This window comes from Epinephelus moara, chromosome 2 (assembly GCF_006386435.1).
Source record: "Epinephelus moara isolate mb chromosome 2, YSFRI_EMoa_1.0, whole genome shotgun sequence".
NCBI lineage: Eukaryota > Metazoa > Chordata > Actinopteri > Perciformes > Serranidae > Epinephelus > Epinephelus moara.
In genome coordinates this window covers 21,081,451-21,093,950 of record NC_065507.1, presented here as the reverse complement: position 1 = coordinate 21,093,950, position 12,500 = coordinate 21,081,451, and the positions used below count along the sequence as shown (strand labels likewise).

Sequence of the window (12,500 nt, the reverse complement as noted above, 5' to 3'; positions counted from 1 at the left end):
TAAAAGCCTTTACTGCGGAAAACAATAGAAGGAAGCTCAACAAGAGCGACAGAGGAGTGATCCCTCTTCCTGGACAGACAGACATGCAAACTGAACATCTTGGACAGATTTTGAAGTGACGTGTTAAACACCACTCTATGCCAAGGAGCATTCAAGCTGTTCTGGAGGACGGCGGTGGCTGAACATGTTACTAATACACTTGCTGTTTTTCATTTAATACGTCAATCATCTATGTGTTAAACTGCAGATAATCTCAGCAACAAAACTTCTCATCACATTGCCGGCTAACTCTCACTGGTGTTATTGCCAAAAAAAATTGATTTATCAATTCTGAATATATGAAATGGTTTCAATACTCATTTTCAGATGATGATGGAATGAAGCCGTGATTGCTAAAATATTAACACCTTACGAGTGATGATTTGAGAGGACATGCAAAAAGTTTTTCAGTATGGTGATGTAATATTCATTCATTCCTTCTAGAAATTGTTTCTGGCTAGCTTCATTGCAGTGTAGATAAATAATTCAAGTCAGACCTTTTAATATGTATTCCCTTTCTCAGCACTGATTAGACCTGCAACTAATAACCTAGCCTATGAATCATACAGCTTTAATTAATATAAAGTATATTTTATGATGCATGAAACTAAAAATCAACATCCATATTTATATTTATGTTCAAAAAGAAATACCGTTCCCTGTGATTCTGCAGAACGGGAATGACAACAAGTCAGCACTAAAGATTTTTTCTGCGTGAACAGAGACTTTGATTTACACAAGCCAATCAGCTGGCTGGAGCGCTGAGCTCACTAACCAACTGGCATAGAGGCAGATCTAGTAAATGCCTTTTGTGCATTAGCAGTACTCTGCCAAACCACTTTCACTTACAATTATGGAAATTGACTGTAGGCTGCAGAGACAAAGAAAATCAGAGGAGATTGTGTTGTAGCCAGACAGAGCTGGGAACCAGCAGAGTCAGGCATTAAAGCTACAACTCTGCAACTCCGCAAGCACATGTCTCCCTTTACCACAAGCAGCCAATTAGGTCATCTTAATGTGCGGTGGATCTGCGTCTGCAAAAAGGCATTAGCACGGTAATGAAAGTACTAATGAACACAGGGCTAAAGGGAGCCGCAGAGGATAAATTGTTGACTGTAATGAAAAGGCCGTAATGCTCAACATGTATGATTAGTGTGAATAAGTGTGTCACGCTGGAGGATATCATGTGTTTGAATTCTAAACAACAATGTGTCTCTGTCAGATTAAGAGCTAATGACCACTCCCCTTTTACTATGTGCGCTGTGTTCACTGTCTGCCAAGTGTCCAAATTGAGTCTGAAATTTATGCACAATATAGTGTCTTAAAGAAAGGTTATGTCCATGGCATGTACATGTACACAACTGTCTACTGACTATCCCACAATGCAATGTGCTGCATTTTATAGATATGAAAATGACTGTTGTGCGACTCTGCACTGGTCATCATATTCACATTCAAACCTGGAGCCTTCTTGTTCTGACTGCATTAACCACTGAACCATCAGGTCCCCCCACACACACACACACACACACACACACACACACACACACACACACACACACACACACTTACCGAGAAATCATTGTCGGGGAAAAGGAGCAGGTCTCTGAGAGGGTCTTCCTTCAACTCGTCCCCCAGTTCAGAGATGACAGTCTCATAGTCGAGAGGATCAATGACCTTCGGCTTCTCCTGCTGCAGATGGAAACACAGAGACATTTGATCAGTATAAAACGTCAACACAATGCAAAATCATAAGATACAGTAAGATATGATATGATGCAATACCATATGCCAAGTATTAAAAAGTGTCTAGCACTGATAATTGGCCTTGAATGCTTGGTCAAATTGACTTCCTGCTTGTAACATCTTATAAGTTTAGAGTCAGGGTATCGTGGTATACCAGTATTAACTGTGATTTTTAAAAATAAATATTAATATCATGTTAATACACATATGAAAATATTGTGTTAATTATTCAGTGCCTCCTTAATCATTTGTTTCTTTACGTTTATACTTTGTCTCCCTTCCCCAACGCCATCTAGTTGCCTTTTCACATCTACTAAGTGTACTTGCTCTTTCTGTACGCTGTAGGACAGTTACGGTCTCTGCACCTCCCTACATCCATATTTTGAGAGTAATTTATTTGTCAAAAACGTAATTTCTTTAAACAAAAACATTGTTATTGTGAACTATTTTGCCCACCATAATGGTGCAGAAAAAATCTGATATTGTGTCAGCCCAACTTTAGACTGTATTGTATTTAGGAAAATGTCTTTATTTAACACATTCACCTCTAAAAGTTATTTCTGCTTTTGTTTTGTGTGTGTTAATGAAGCACATTATCCTGACTGCATTATTAAATGCAGTAGCCATTACAGATGTAGATGTGACATTTCCTGTGTTTTGCCATGACATCATTTGCAACTAAAAGTATCGTAGAGGAAGTAGCGCTACAGCTGAAGTGAGGCTGTGACACACCACACCTAAAAATACTTTTTTGGAATTGTTTTAAATTAACTGACATTAAAAAAGAGAAGTATTAAATTCCAGCTTCATTGAACCGGACACCCATGACACGGGTGGGGGTTTCAGTAAATGAAAACTTCAATAAGCGACCACACTAACTTCTATATGTGAGGTTATGTTCTCACAGCCTCATTTTACACGCCCAGTATATAAACCATCAAACAAGAATTAATGATGCACGAATTTTCTCTCTTTAAAACTACGTTTAAAGACACTGATGGGTCTATGCCCAAAAACAAACAAACAAACAAACAAACAAACAAACAAACAACATTTGAAATGTGTTTTACAGATAGAGGACAATGGCGAATTACTTTTGTCATTCTGAGAATAGCAACAGAGCAGCAACAGCAGCAAAGCGAGAGTCGGAGCAGGCTGTGGTGAGAAGGCAGAGGAAGTAATGATCTTTGCTTTTGTTCACACGCAGACAGTGCAGACCGGGGCTTTTACCCCCCATAGCTACCTTACAGTCAGAATGGGCCTCTTGGCTCACGACCAAGACTGAGCACAGAGGAATGAAGCAGAGAATGCAACTTATCCCAAACTGATCCATGCTTTAGGACAGCCATCTGTCTAAGCAGAGCCCTCACCACCCGTAGTGTTTACTGTTCATATCCACCCCCATTCAGCATTAAAACTGAGTACGCTGATTTACACTGCAAGCATGGTTTATATTCTGTCTGGACCTAAAATGTAGTCACCTACATTTAATCTGGTGGGTGTGTGCTATTGTCTAAATTTTTGTTCCTTGTCAAACCTGTAAAGCAGTATTACTTACTGGCTTTTTCAATAAGTACACTGATTAATTGATAAGCCAAAAACTATTATCAATAATAATTGATTTATCAGTTAAATTCATTAGGCACAAATGCTAAATATGTGCTGCATTTAGCGTCTCAAATGTAAGGATTTGCTACTTTTCCCTATTTTAAGTCACTGTAAAATAAATATCTTTAAAGGAACAGTGTGCAGGATTTAGGGGGATTTAGTGGCATCTAGCAGTGAGGACTGCAGATTTCAACCAGCTGAAATTTAGGACAGTTAGGATTTCTTCACTGTTCATTGTTCAGGAGGTTTTTAACAGGAGCCGAATTATTCACAGAGGTCTCTTCCTCTCAAAAACAAACAAATCAGGTTCTTAAAACTGGTAGAAACACTGAATAAAGCAGTTTCACATTAGAAGTCAGTGTTTCTTCTACACTGTTTGGCTCGTTGCAGACAGGCCGCTAGCACAGCATGTGCTAATGTGTGCTCTCTGATAACTTAAGATACAGATATTAAGGAGGTTTTTACCAGGAGCCGAATTATTAGCAAACTAAAACTAGTACACAAACTAAATGGAACGCTGATTTGAATTGGTAGTAAACTATGGTGGCTGACGCAAAAAACGCAAATGGCCCTATCAAGAGCCAGTGTTTGGTTTGTCCGTTCTGGGCTAGAAACATGGTGATGCAACATGGCAATATCAATGGATAAGAACCCGCTCCCTATGTAGACATAAATGGCTCATTCTAAGGTAACGGAAACACAACGATAATTATTTTCAGGTGATCATACACTAAAGAAAACATACTCGTTATACTATATTCCATTTCTGCCAATATATCCTCCTAAATCCTACACGCTGGACCTTTAAGTTTTCGAGTGTTGGTGAAAAAAGTAGTCTGAAGGTGACAACTTGAGCTCTGAGCATTTTTTGTTGTTGTCGTTGTTTTACTATTTTAATCAATGGATAAAAAGAAGACAGATTAATTGATAATAGAAATCTTTAAGTAAGTAGCCCTAATACCTAACGTGGGTAAACCAAAATGATTTAAAATGAGCTTTATGAGCAGATAAATGACGTAGGATTCAAACAGATAAATGACAAAGGAAAGCAAGAGGCAGGCGAGTAGATTAAGCTTGAGGTTTTCATAGGTGCATTGTGACTCTGCTCTGACCCATGTGACGTCAGTGTGAACGTTTCAGGGGAAAGTCTTGCGCTTTCCCCACACGAGCTGACATCTGTCAGATACAGCATTAGCTCTGCTAGGTGTGCATTATTAATACACACATCTGTCAGCTTCAAAGCGCTCTCTTCTATCTGGCTCTTCCTGTCACATAGCCTGGCTCAATGTCGTGTAACAAACAATCTTCCAAAAAGGAGGAAATGAAGCACACACATATCAAACACATTATAATACAGTATAATGGCTACTGACTGTGGGCTACAATCATTAAAGCTGTGTAAATCACAATTATGACTGTGACAAAAACATGTGTAAGTCACTGATAGTAACTGTAGCCATGTGATAGTCAATAAATACTAGTTAAGAGTTGTAAGCAGCATGAATGACTTAAAATAGACAGAGACAGACACGTAAATACATACAATACTCAGCCGGGCGAAATCCGATCGCACTCGTTTGCTCTTTATTTTCCTCCTGAAGGTGATTTTGCTCCTGAAGCTCATTGCGAGGAGAATCAAATGTGCAAGTAAGTGTGTACAATATTACACACAAAAAGAGCAGCAGCACTTCCTCTATCTCCAGAGAAAAAAATATTAAATCCAAATTAGAAGTGAACTAAACAAAACGCACATCGCGGGCATTTGCTCCATCAGAAGCAGAACTAACACTGAGCAGCTTTCTGAGTTTGTGTCAGTGCACGTGGATGTAGAGGAAGTTGATGTTTGGTGTCCGACACACACTTCAGCATATGCATGCAACCGCACACACCCGCACAATGAAAATCCCCGGCAAACAAGAAACTAACCAACCAGACAGAGTTTCTACACACCATTCTCTCAGTGTCTTTCACTTTCTGACAAATAAGTAAGACAATGCAAGACATTATTTATACTGAACAAGTTAGGGGAGCATCTAGCAGGTTTTATACTCCATATGACAGTTAAACACTATCATATACTCACACACACCCAAAGTCAAACTCTCAGTATCTTATCTTCCTCTGTCCAAACATATCAACAGTGCACTGTCAGCCCACACATGCACACAAACATACACACACATGAACTACTGCAGCAGGCAAACCATCAACTTCCTGTTCTAAAGCCTCACTGTCCTCCTGTACATGCCAGCCTGCAAGATACATATATACTGTATGTATAAAAAGACATATACAAAATAAAAACATACAGAGGCATCCACTGATGCATGATCCCATTTAAACAAATGCACACAACAGACACAAAAACACTTACATCTATATTTGCCTGTAAACACACAGGCACTCACTTCCCCCAGCTTAAACCTCATAGCAGAACAGAGATCTGTGCAGGAGGAAATAACTCCCGATGATACATCAAACTGATATATCTTTTGTTAACACATTACATAGGGTGCCGTCATTAGGGTTTCTTGGGGAGCACTAATGGTTTAAATGACGCAGAGAAATCAATGTGCTGCATTATCCCACTTCAAAGGGTCAATTTGCAGCGAAGACATATATACTGTATCACTTACTGTACTTCTCGTGCTTAAGACATGCAGATAGTGTTTGATTTATCTATGCACATTTTGCAGTGAGCTGTCTGGAATTTATAACTTTATCCCGATGCAGTGGAGGTGAATGGAATTTCATTCTCGCAGCTCCGAAAAATTGACTCCATCACCTCTTTCTGTGTCCTTGTTTCACTCTGGGTGATGTGTTTGTACAGGGACTATTTCTTTGGCAGACAGCGGTTCCTCTATAAAGTTTTTACAGCAACATCTGTTGATTATCGAGACTATAGGAGACACAGTTTGTGGAAAAACACAAGAATCTACATTTTTAATGCTATGAGCACCACAGATAAAATCAAATTATGTTGTGGTAGAGGCAGCAACCTCAGGTACATAACTCATATCCTGAGTAAACAAACCCAGAACTATCTTTACGGCTGGATACCACAAGAGCTAAAATGAGAAAATATGTTGCTATTTTTTTTTTTTGGAATTTGTGCACACTGAGCATTTGAAGCATTTGTGATTAATCAGATGTGGAAATGTAGCATTGCACAATTTGAACTTGGATCGTCTTTTGTCTGCAACCAGCACTTCAAAAGGTGTGTGTGTGTGTGTGTGTGTGTGCGTGTAAATGTGGTGGGGCAGTGAGTGTGTGGCCTATAACAAAAATGTGCATAACTTCCAAATGGATCCAAAGACGAGCACTAGATTTTGTGGAATGATTGGTCATGAGCAAAAGGACAGCTGTTTCACTGACTATGTTTACGTGCACACTATACTATATGCACACAATATTCCTATTATTCCAAACATGACGATAATCTGAATTTGATGCATTTGGACATGTAAACAGCATATTCTGTTTGGATATAACAAATCAGACCTTTATCCAAATGTGGCAATTTCTGATTAGGACACGTGCAATATGCCTGTATTATTCTTGTTTTAGGAGCATTCTTCAGACATGTATACAGTGTATTCAGAATATGCATCACAGGGTGCTTTCAGACCTAGTGTTGTCTTGCTTTGGTCCAAATCAGGGACTAATTTTGTTACAAAGTTGCGTAATTGCCTAGAGTTGGTTTCTGTTCTTACGGCAGCATTTACAAGCGGACCGGATCAAATGCCTGAGTGAGACACTGCTCTTGATTGGTCAGAATTTCCATGTGGAAGAAATCCAGGAAGTAAACAAAATGTTGAAGACAGGAAGATAAATGCAATGCTTTCTAATGTCACAATGGAGAGACAACTACATGGGTTGACTCTAGCACTGGTCGTTGTGTACTATATTGCCTGCATCATTCACTTCAGGCAAACCAAGCAGTTTGAAAACGAGGCGCGGCTCCAACTAGAAAACAATGTTTTGATGCACTGGATGCGCCAAATGTGACTGTAGTTGGTTTGGTAGTTGGTTTCATCAAACTGCACCAAGGTTTGTTTGTAACCAGACTGAGACCACCTCTTGAAGAAGGTCTCAGTCCAGTTGTTTCTGTGCGCACCTGAATGAGATCGCTGTGTTCACACCTGCCCAAATGACCCGCACTTAGGGGGCAAACGAACTTGAATCTGATTGAATCTAACCAAACAGGGCAGGTGTGAAAGCACCCTCAGTTGATTTTTTTTGTTTTGTTTTTTTACTGCAGTTGCGACACACATCCTCTTGCCTGTTTACGTTCAGCTCTGTGTGTTATCATGGATACGTTTTACACAAACCAACTCACCAACAGTTTGCAAAGCTGGGGCACAGATGCATGCCCAAAAGAAAAGCACTAACACAACCACATTTAAACAGTGTGAAAGACATCCATATCAACAGCAACACTGCAGCAGTAACCTTTTCAACAAGGTGGCTGAAGGAATGAAAGAGGGAGGCTGTGTTCGCAAAGTTGAACAAGTCTGCCACAAGCAGCTCCAGCTGTTCCACTTTTCTATAGTTTAAAGTGACAACATGTTAGGCATGCTAGTCAGAGTATTCATGGCTGCACATCTTGCCACGTCTTCTTTCATAACTTATGAACCAGTTGTAGTAGGGAGGCATTACTGGACGAGTGACAAGGGTTTGTGAGGTTGTGCATATGTGAATGCACGCATGTGACTGCAGCTATTGCAAATTCCCACACTTGTTATCATACAAATCTGAGGCTGCTCATCGCTCCTCACACACTCCTCTTAGGTGTAATAGTGCATTCTATAGTTTATAGGTGTGCAGCTTCTATCAGTTAATGGCAGTTGGTTTGGGGTAAGTGATGTGAGAGGTGATAGCTTCTTTTGAGGTTAAAGTGGGAAATCTGTTTCAGAGGAAAGTACAAAAAACAAAATGTGTGAAATGCAAAGGATGCATAGGATCCTGCTATTTATGAGTATTTAGCATTCATCAGCGATGACACTACAGTATATCATGACTGCAACTCAGATGTTCATGAAAGACTGAAACAACAACCTGCAAGTCTACCCGGACAAGACATTTCTAAGCAAAGCATTAATCTTAATCTACTCTATGTTTTCCTAATTTAATAACCCTTAATAACTCTTTGATGTTTTGCATCTGAGACAAAATCATAATGAATCATAATTACGCTCTCAGAACTGCACTCCTTCAAACCCATTTAACGTCTGCAGCTCAACCTCCCACCTCTCCTTTCACTCTTTCCCTCCCTCCATCCATCCTCTGTTCTGCAGCTGCCTCAGCTGGCTCCATCCCTCCCTCTCATCCCCACCTCTCTCGCTTCCTCATTTCATCAAACATTCTCAGCAGCACACTCCTTTATTTTTTTTTTGCTTTGATTATCTCTCTGTCTCTTCCCTGATCCCTTGTCCTCACCCTATTAAACATCCCTTTTAACATCTTTCCTTCAGTCCCCCGCTCCTCTGTTGCTCTCCCTCCCTCTCTCAAAGCAGGGGTGAGATAAAGTGGGTGTTGATGTTGGTAAACTACAGCTGTGTGGAGGGCACAAATAGAGCACTAGACTGGTGGCTCACAGCATGGCTTTCCTCCAGCATAACTGTGAACAAGAGAGTGAGACGGAGGGAGGGGAGGGTGGGGTGCTCTGAATTGGTCACAGGAAGAAAAGAAGAGCAGAATAAATCGAAGTTGGGAGATGAATAAGACAGAGATGGAGAGGAATCACAGGGTTCAGCTCTTTGCACGTCATGCGCACAAGCTGGCCTGTGTCACTCTCAAGCACAGATTTAAGGGCTTATCAGGAAAGATGTGAGGAAAGTGTGACAAAAACAGAGAGACGGGGAGGTTGGAAGAAGAGAGAAGTGTGAAAGATTGATAGGGAGTATGAGGGAGAGACAGAAAGGGGGAGAGAGGAGGACAACTGGGACGGCAGAGACGAGAAGAAACCAGACAGTCATCTGCTTTACATCATTAGAGCAATGCAAGGTCTGGCGAGAGACAGTGGGGCTAATGGGGATTCATACTTCTAATAAAAGTCGCTCCTCTGATGAAAAACAGTGGTCTTCGCCTCTGTAGGCCCGATTTGACGTGTTGAGTTTGTGGTGAAAAGCCAATTAACCTTTTTTCTAACTTTCTTGCCATCTTCCAAGACACACACTGCACTTTGTTTTTGTGGTGGTTGTCCACTTAACACATCTATTTCAGTCCGTCCATACAGCTGTGTGAAGGTCATTCCACAGACCACAATCAGACCTCTTTCTGCAGTGAATGGACAAATAATTCCCAAAATCACTTATAATGTCAACAACCAATTAACCGTCCAGTAAAACATGATTGAATGCCACCGAAGAGGTCAACACCAAAGAGGACTGACAGTGTCCAAAGAGAGAGCGGAGGATTTGCATTCTTTCCCTGACCGCACTGTCAGTACAATGACAGGGTGACAGAGTGTCAAGCTTGGAGGGAGAGATGTAGGGAGGTTAGGGGAGTACTGCACATATTACAGCTAGGGGACGATGACTTAAAGAGCATGTCTTAGACCCTTGTTTTTCCCAATGCCTGTAATTTATTTCGCCTTTTGCATTCTCCAAGCCAAATTACTTATAGAGGCCTTTTTTTTTTTTTTTTACCTTTTATCCTGACAGCACTGACTGGTGGTACTTTTTAAAGCCTGATAAAATTGGACGATATAGGCCTATTACAGATATACTGGTGTCAGCATATACCTTGTCCGATATGCACCGACATGAAAACATGTACGTAATACAGAATAAGACGCATGGGAGAAATTATAATTATTAAATCCCCAACAAAATTTACTGTTTCAGTGCACTGATGTCACTGTAAAATTTCCTGCCTCCATTATATATCTTCTGTGTAGTATCAGCCGATATCAGTTTTGGAATTTTTTACTCCCCAATATCTGCATTGGCCCTATATTCCAGTTTCGGTCAGGCTCTAGCACAATTCTTGCTCTCTTTAAAACTGAAAATATTCACTCTCTTGATCACAGTGTTACAGAATGAAGACCAGTTTTCTAATCCTTTTTTAGATGCTTGTGTCATCAGTTTCATGACTACAAATCAACTTTCAAGAAATTTCCTTTTTTTTTTTTTTTTTTTATAGCTTTTTTAGATCACAGCTCTGCATTTGACACAAAACAATAAAATAACTAAACATCTTAAGCAATAGGTTAAACATCCTAGGGTTATTTTTAAATTGGCTGCACTTATATCTTCAAATCAGAGCTTTATTTGACCTTTGGAGTTCCCCAGGGCTTCATACTTGGGCCTTTACTATTCTGTCTGCGTCTGTCTGCTGTTGCTTGGTTATCTCGGTATATCTTATGCAATTATACATCACAAAACCTTTTGAAACTAGACACATCTGGCCTGTGCATCTGTGAATACACACATCTGATGGCTTTCTTTAAGCATAAAACTGTACTGCAAGGACTTGCTGTCAGAGAAAACAGTACCATCTTCATTTTTTGTTTTGTAAAAAGGTGACCAACTTATCTGAAGTAAAAACTATTCCACACATGTATGCGATGAATGGCTTACGCTGACACAGAAATATCTAAAGATCACCAAAGGCAGAGTTACTGCACTAGTTTGTAGTACAGTCTGCCCTGAATATATCAGCATAATGCTCTTATAATTACAGTACAAGAATCAGCAGGCAAGCATGACTTTGCAGTGTAAACTATTATGACTCTAGTTTGCCACAAAGACCAGAAAAACAGGCACCAGAGGAGAAAGAAGGTTTATGGAGGGAAAGGAAAGAAAGGGGAAACAGAAGGGGCGAGTGTAAAGATCCCACTCTGCCAAAACTCTAACATTTTTTCCACTGGGCTTACAGAAACCAGGGTCTTTCTGGGAAAAAGAAATCGGGCCAACACTAGTGGATACCAAACAGATGTACTGACTGTACTGAAAAGAAAAGTCAGTAAGGAGAACCACACAAGTACTTTCAAGTAATTCATTCATCGATTCCTTCATCAAATTATTCATTCCTTCATCCAGTCAAACGACTCTTATCCTCCATTTTATTTATGGTTCTGTTTGAATAGCTATTTTTATCATCCTCTCTGTTGGCCATATGCAGAGCAAGCAGATTTTTCCCACAGAAACTAGATTCCTCATGTCTGACCCCACCATCCCCCTCTATTCTCCTCCCTCCATTTCCGCCCTTCTGCCTCTCAGCTGTGAAGGGAAACAACCAGGCCCCAATTATTGATTATACAACAACCTCAGCAACAGAGAAAAATAAAAAATGTGTACTGTAGAAGCAGAGAAAACATAACAGAGTGCCAGGATAAAGAAAAATCAGGACAACTATCCTTCAATCACTGCCATTAAAATGTACAAATATATATACATGCATGCACATCCAAATATCATGCACACAGTTTCTTCAGACCCACATGCTGTCGTCCCCTCTACTTGCCCACACATGCATTAGGTGAAGAGGCAGAGTTAATGAGGAGTTAAAGGTGCTGCAGTAGTGCTGGTTACCATTACAATGATGGTCAAAGGTGAGGTGGTAGCGGTGTAACCCTCTAAGGTGGGAGTAGCAGCATCCAATGACATCTGGTCCTGTCGTGAACACATGTGACCACAGTCGGCCCCGCCCACAGACCGAAGCAGCAGAACCACACTAGCCGAACAACCCATAATCCACTGCTACTGACTTGTAGTTCAGCCTGGTCCCGTCCAGTAGTGTTAGGCTTCTCCTGAGCTGATGTTCCTTGTTTATTCCAGTAAACCTGAACTCAAGAGTCTGCCCTGATGGCACTGTCCAGTTCAGTCCAATCAGCCTCTGGTCCAGCCAGAGGTGCTGTGTGCTGTTCAAGCCCAGTAGGATAACTGAAACTCCATTCTCCTTTGCTTCACTCCAACAAGTCCTGCTCTGCAAGCTCTCCGTCTCTGTCCTGCACTGCTGTGCTCCAGTCTGCAGCTCCTAATGTTGCTGTTGCTGAGCTTACACACTGGCAGCCTAACATGGCTCACTCTCTCTCTCTTTCCCTCTCTCTTCCTCTATTACACACACTCACACACACACACACACACACACACACACACACA

The 12,500-nt window shown here is 40.7% G+C and overlaps 1 protein-coding gene across 5 annotated transcripts in view; it reads right to left on the bottom strand.

The window, feature by feature from the left end:
* The window catches only part of dock10 (dedicator of cytokinesis 10), an 82,573-nt gene that overhangs the window by 43,249 nt on the left and 26,824 nt on the right, over positions 1–12,500 (bottom strand). For 2 of the 5 annotated variants that reach the window (XM_050064062.1, XM_050064070.1), the window contains exons 1-2: positions 11,931–12,482; positions 1,612–1,731 (exon numbers count right to left, since the gene is read on the bottom strand). In XM_050064062.1, coding sequence (XP_049920019.1) covers positions 1,612–1,731; positions 11,931–12,089 — 279 coding nt within the window. In that variant the 5' untranslated portion in view covers positions 12,090–12,482. Of the gene's footprint in view, positions 1–1,611; positions 1,732–4,936; positions 5,097–11,930; positions 12,485–12,500 lie in introns of those variants that run through there. The other 3 variants (XM_050064095.1, XM_050064086.1, XM_050064079.1) reach the window with 3 other exon arrangements.